The sequence below is a fragment of the Cariama cristata genome, unplaced genomic scaffold (assembly GCF_000690535.1).
Source record: "Cariama cristata isolate BGI_N322 unplaced genomic scaffold, ASM69053v1 scaffold15324, whole genome shotgun sequence".
NCBI classification, from domain to species: Eukaryota; Metazoa; Chordata; class Aves; order Cariamiformes; family Cariamidae; genus Cariama; species Cariama cristata.
Genome location: NW_009613765.1, coordinates 50,840 through 57,543, shown reverse-complemented (window position 1 = coordinate 57,543; position 6,704 = coordinate 50,840). Strand labels below are relative to the sequence as shown.

The 6,704-nt window shown below is 35.0% G+C and overlaps 1 protein-coding gene across 1 annotated transcript in view; it reads left to right on the top strand.

Annotated features, from left to right (window-relative positions):
* The first annotated feature begins 171 nt into the window (after positions 1–171).
* The window catches only part of SNX13 (sorting nexin 13), a 36,820-nt gene continuing 30,287 nt past the window's right edge, over positions 172–6,704 (top strand). The window contains exons 1-6 of the mRNA XM_009699157.1: positions 172–272; positions 686–807; positions 2,728–2,849; positions 3,009–3,110; positions 3,778–3,866; positions 4,295–4,378. Coding sequence (XP_009697459.1) covers positions 195–272; positions 686–807; positions 2,728–2,849; positions 3,009–3,110; positions 3,778–3,866; positions 4,295–4,378 — 597 coding nt within the window. The 5' untranslated portion in view covers positions 172–194. The remainder of the gene's footprint in view (positions 273–685; positions 808–2,727; positions 2,850–3,008; positions 3,111–3,777; positions 3,867–4,294; positions 4,379–6,704) is intronic.

Genomic DNA, 6,704 nt, shown 5'->3' with positions numbered 1-6,704 from the left:
TCTCTTCCAGCCATAATGATTCTATGATGCTATAATTCTATCTTATATACCCTATAAATTATAATAATAGGGAAAGCATCATGTAAAGTCATTACTGGAAGTATACATATATCGTAAACAGAAGAACTGATTTATAATTATAACTGAAACCCATGAAGTCACATTTTGTAATCTCTTTCAAGTGCATAGAAGAAATGAAACGTGAAGCCAGACCTATTAAGATTGACAGAAGACTGACGGGTGCGAATATAATTGATGAGCCTTTGCAACAGGTGAGCTCTAACCAGGAGTATTTAATCTATTTTTATTTTTGCAAGTATTGACTACGTAACATCTAAGTAGTTGAGAGACAAATAGAAGTTGAGAAATTTTATAATATATGGGAGTGCTAAGTGAAAAAATATTGAGGACGTGCCAGGATATTGGGCAATATTTGAATGCGTTTTCTGTGTATTACAGTTTCTCAGCATAGCAGTGATGAATGCATGCAAACCAATATGAAAAAGAGGGGTCACTATGTGAGTTTTATTGTTTCAGTCACAATTTCATAATGGTAGTGGAGTATGGTTCACTATCTTAACCTTTTAAGAAGACTACTGTTGCATTATCAGGCGCAAAAAGCTATTTTATGTTTTGTTGTCTTTTGTTCTTTAGTTCATCTTTATTTTTTCCTTGCCAATTTCAGGTAATCCAGTTTTCCCTGAGGGACTATGTGCAGTACTGGTATTACACCCTAAGTGATGATGAATCGTTTCTTCTGGAAATCAGGCAGGCTCTTCAATATGCACTTGTTCAGTTTTCTGCCAGGTAAGATTATTTGTATTTGCATCAATACACTATCTAAGCAAGTGGACATATACATCTATGGATTGTGTGATAGTAGGTAAATGATTAAGTTTGTCTATTGGCATAGTTAAGTGTATTTTACAGAAATAACATGTAGAATTTTAAGATCGTAATCTAAGAACTACAGTCTTTTACTGATCCCTTAAGGAATGAATGGAGGTGATGTTTGTAGTCATGGTCTCTTGCAAAATGGCCTTTTCAAAGTTTAGGTTAATGTCTAAAATTACAGAATAGCTTTTTTTTCTGCAACATAAGCATTGAGTTGCATGAATCATCACCTTTTTGTATGCAGGTCTGTTTCCTATGAAGAGCAGGGCTATTACCAAGAGAAGTCAAAGATCGAGAGCTAGATTTAATTCTGGGTAAAATTCATTATAATAAAATCTTACTGATTATGAAATAATACAAATCCTAGGAAACAGTGTTGGAAATAGTGAAAACTAGGCTAAAGAAACTGTACATTACAGCCAGCAACCCTGTGCTTACATGAAATGGACCTGACTACCCAACTTCAGTGTTTTTGTCTATTTGACCAAGTTACTTCATTGAACAGTATCAAGCACTAGGTTTGTGTCAAAGCAGGTCAAGTTATAGAAAATTTAATGTTTTTTCCTACAGTACTATAGCTCTTCAAAAATAGCCACCACTCCTGTGCAGTTGCGTTCTTCTGTACAAATCAAATTGGTTTCACAGGGCTGCAGCAGCTCTTGTTATTAAGAGAAAATGATCTAATATATTTATAATGTCTGTAGTTGGATATAGCTGTAGCAGTCTTAGATTAGTACCATTATCTCTAATTCCATACACCCTCTGAGCTTCTGGAGAGAATGAATACAGCGGGTTCTTTTTTTTTCCTTTCTTTTTTTTTCTACTTGAGAGTTGCAGATTTCGGCGAATGATGTAAGGCTGCCACCTAGTGTTTTTGCATGATTTGTTGATTGTGTGAACGGTGGATCTGGATTATTGATGATTTTAATCGTCTGCCCTTTGAGGCAGCTCTGCTTCTTATTTCCACATCTAGATTTTTGCAGTAGGCTTCCCTCTCTGGAAGAGTTCCTTATTCCTTTCTCCCTCTATTTGAGGGAGGAAAGAGCAGCTGAGGGAATGGGCACACAAAAAAGGAAGTGTTGTAGAAGGATTCTGCTATAACAAAATTGATATCTAAGAGAATTCAGGTAGTTGAATACTTAGTGCAGAGTAAAAGCCATCACTAACATCTAGCTTCATTAAACCTCTGACGCACAAGTGCATTTTCAGCTTGGCTGGTAAGGCATGGACATCGTAAGAATATCTCTGCATCTTTTTTCATACCACTAAGGAAATTGTTTTATGCAAATCTAACAGTGACTATTTTCTGACGCTAACCGATGCACGTTGTTGGAGGTACACGCTAATTACCTCTCATATAAGCTGTGGAATCAGTTGTTAACAATATTAGGTCACTTGTAGTTTCAAGTAAAACCTGTGTTTTCTCACTCATGCAAATACTGCAAATTGAGAAGAAAATGATTTTGTTTAGGTGCCTTCCAAAATGATAGAAAGTATGGCTGAAAAAGACCTGGGGAGTATTTTAGTTCTAGGTTGTAGACTGCTTATATCAGGATTTTTCACAGATATTTGATAATGTCACGAATCAGAACACTATTCCAGATACTAATGTTGGCCTTAAAGTATTTGAAGTGTAAATATTAATGTGGTGTGAGTGTGGTATTGTACAATATTTGATTTGTTTTCAGTGGATAGGCAATTAGGAGACTGATTTATTTCCATGTTTACTGTCAGTGTGGTTCTTGGCAGGGAGGAAGGAGAAGTAGAAATTTATTACTGTTGTTTGTGTTCAGGATAAAATAATTCATTTTCATTGATGTCTTTTTCTGATAGGTCAAAGGAAACAGACTGGCAGCCTTATTTCACGACACGACTTGTTGATGACTTTGGCACTCATCTTCGAGTTTTCAGAAAAGCTCAGCAAAGAATAGCAGAGAAAGGCGATCAGATGAAAAGTAATGTAATGGTTTAAATATTATTTTATTTTTATTTGAGTCTGAGTAGGAGGTATCTTACATGTGTGAAATATAGTTAGCTTTATTTTATAATTCAAGTTTACTCTCAAGTTTCTAATCTTTACAAAAACATATGTTTCTTATAATTTTTTTATGTAGATCAAGCTGAGGAACTTGTAGATACATTCTTTGAGGTGGAAGTTGAAATGGAAAAAGAAGTCTGTCGTGATCTAGTCTGCACTTCTCCCAAAGATGAAGAAGGTCTCTCAATATTATCTGCTGAAGTTATTTTAGTATAGCAGACTAAATTAAAATAATAACAGTTGTGTTTAGAATATGAAATACACTGAAGTCTTAGCATGTGACTTTCAAAGCATGATTGTCTACTATACATGTGTATTTCCTCTAATTTGTACATATTGATGCTATAATTATAATGAAGTATGTACGTATGTAGCCATTCCTCTTTTCATTGGAAGAATTTTAAGACAAAAATATGTTTTCTGGGAACCAGGGGATGTCTTTGTAGATTCTTACTACTTTTTATTAGATCTGCCTTCCTTATCACTAATCTGTAGTCTTCATTAAAAAAATCAGTTTATCTTTTTGGGCAAAGTGTGAATGAGGGGAAAAAAAACCCTGTATATGTTAAATAAGAAAAATACATTGGAGTTAGTTTTTTGCTTCTTAGAATTTGGCTTTTGTTTGTCTTGGTTTTGCGACTCCAGATCTGTCTCAGGTTAACATCAGTGCGGCTTATACTCAGTCTGAAAGGTGTTACTGTGATGCTGGGACTATAAGAATATATACAACTGTATATTTTAATTTAATTTTAAGGATTTATCTGTTGGTTTTTATGATATCGGGTAAAATGTGAAATAACATAATATAAAATTGTGCTGAGGGTTTTTTTGTTCTCTCTCCCTAGGATTCCTAAGGGATCTGTGTGAGGTTTTACTGTATATATTGCTACCTCCTGGAGACTTCCAGAACAAGATCATGCGATACTTTGTCAGGGTAAGTATGGACTCTAAAAGCCATCCCAATTCTTTGGCTTAATGCCATAAAAAATTTTAGATCTGAACTGCTTTTCTTATTCTATTTTGTAAAATTGATCTAATGTAATATTATTTTAAATGCAGTACTATCTTGATAAGTGCTTAACAGCAGAGAACAGTTTGCATGAAATAAATATTCACTTCAAAAACTTGAAGTTTCTTTTACCTCTAGCAACATTAGAAAAGCATGATAAAATGAATATTGTTTTTTCTTCAGGTATTAACATCATCTAATGTTAACTGGAAGGAAATGTGCTAGTGCCTATTGAATATTTTCTGTAATTACACATTTTTTTATTTAACCTCTATACAGTGATTTTTCAATTGTTGCTGTTATATTAGCTTTATGAATAAATGTATACAATAGTCTATTATTTTGTTTTTCAGGAAATCCTCTCCCGAGGAATTCTTCTTCCATTAATAAACCAGCTCAGTGATCCTGATTATATTAATCAGTATGTCATATGGATGGTAAGATTTATAATGTTTAAAATGAATGATATTTCCAGAGTATTTTCATATACAGCTTTACTTATGTTCCCTGTAATCATGGCAGTTAAATGTCTGGTAGAAAAAAGTTACCAGTGGATATATTGGTAGAGAAGGTGAAATTATGTCTGCTATATTAATTTTTTTATACATATGTGTAATATTTTTATATAGATACATACACACACACACACATTCACACTCTCTCTCTATTATCTGTACTCTGTGTTGTGGTTATTTGCCAAAGTTGCCCGACTGAGGATGAATGTATGACAAAGTGTGAAGTTGAGTCCTCTGACCGTTTCCTTAGCTGTTCAGGAGGTATGGCAGTAACCTTGGAAGTTTTTTTCCTTGACTGTTGTTCCGATATGTCCTTTAAAGCTTAAGAGAACTCCAGAATGACAAGTAGTAAGACTGGGTTTTTTCGCTCCTACTAAGGAATCTTAGAGTGATTGTTCTAGAGGTATTTGTGGTAACCCTTAATAATTTAACTGAATGGGAAGAAACAAAGTCTTTACTTTTGATATCTCTCTAATGCACCTGCAAAAAAACCCCCAAACTTTTAAAAGCAGTAACATAAACATAGATAGAATATTGCACACTTTGTAATTTTGCAAAGCAAGTTAAAACTTACTCGTATAGTTTATTATACCTTATAGGTCATGAATCAAGTTTAAATTTCTTTTTTTCATTTCTGCAAATTCTCTCTACTTTTATTCATACATTTTAGTCTTGTGGTGTGCATTCAAGTATTATGCTGAAAGCACCCTTACATTTCAGAGTAAAAGTTCTTATGTATGGAATGAATTCAAGTGTACATGTACAATGTTTCCTTCACTCCAGCCACCTTGATTTCATGTAAAAGTTTGCATACTGCTTTTCTACAGCAACCTAGCTTTAATTAGAAAAAATACTGCTGCTTATATGGACCAAGCTTTTCAATTTTTGTTTCCCCTCCCCTCCTACACATGTTCTTTATTTGTAACTTGGCCTCATTCTTTATTTACTGAGCACTGCCCCTGGCTGCATCCAAAGATAGAATCCTGAGGTTTTTTTGTAAAGCTTTCTGTTATTATGGTGATATGCCAAATATTAATTTTCATAATTACTTTCTGAGATGAGGAAGGAAATGTGCTGGGGGAAAGATAAGGAAGAATAAATGATTTCAAAAATTTTAATGAGTCTTAAGAAATGAAGATTGTTGCAGAAATTAAGGTCAGAAGTAGATGTGACTGAACTAAATTCTGGCTGCTTTTGGAACCTTTGACATAAAATCAGATTTGAATTAAAAAATTCAGTTTCTGAAAATTAGAAGTGTTTTATGCATGTTTCTAGGCACACCACAGTTTGATACTAATTCTCTTGCAATAAAATACAAAGCCTCAGTATAAAATTATTAGTTAATTCAAACTTGTCTCTCTTCACTGTGAAATTCACATTTTTACGAAATGTTTGAAGTTCAAGTATTGCTTGTACTCTTACTTTTAAAAGCAGATTTCTAGCAAGATTTTCCATTAACTTTGGTCGAAGGTATCTGGTCTTCATTCAGTTCCATGCAGCTCATGTCAGTGCATTTCTGCAGTACAGACCAAGTATTACATTTCCATATCAGAGTGAGCATTTATGAAAGATGTGGGTGAAGTGACTTTTTTTGGCCTCAGATGGTAAGGACAGCGTTAGAACTCAACCCTTTGCACGTGCGTGCACATGCTGTAAAGCTACCAACCTGCCACTGATCTCCTGCTGCATTCATAGAATCATAGAATCATTATGGTTGGAAGAGACCTCAAAGATCATCAAGTCCAACCGTATACCTGATGCCACCCTGTCCACTAAACCATGTCTTGAAGTGCCACATCTAAACGTTTTTTGAACATCTCCAGGGACGATGACTCCACCACCTCCCTGGGGAGCCTGTTCCAATGCCTAACAACTCTAACAGTGAAGAAGTTCTTTCTAATGTCGAGCCTGAACCTCCCCTGGCGCAACTTGAGACCATTTCCTCTCGTCCTATCGCTAATTACTGGGCAGAAGAGCCCAATCCCCACCTCACTACAACCTCCTTTCAGGTAGTTGTAGAGGGCGATCAGGTCTCCCCTCAGCCTCCTCCTTCACAACAGTTTCCAGTGATCTTGGCAACACAGCAGACTTCCTTCACTTGCACAAATTCCTTTGAGTCACTAGAGCAGGTTCACCCTATGCCAATACTGGGAAAATAGTATGTATTGAAATAGCTTAATAGTATGTACAAGGGGATCTGAATTAGGGTTTCAGAGAGGATATTAATTCAGGCATCACTCCCACACAT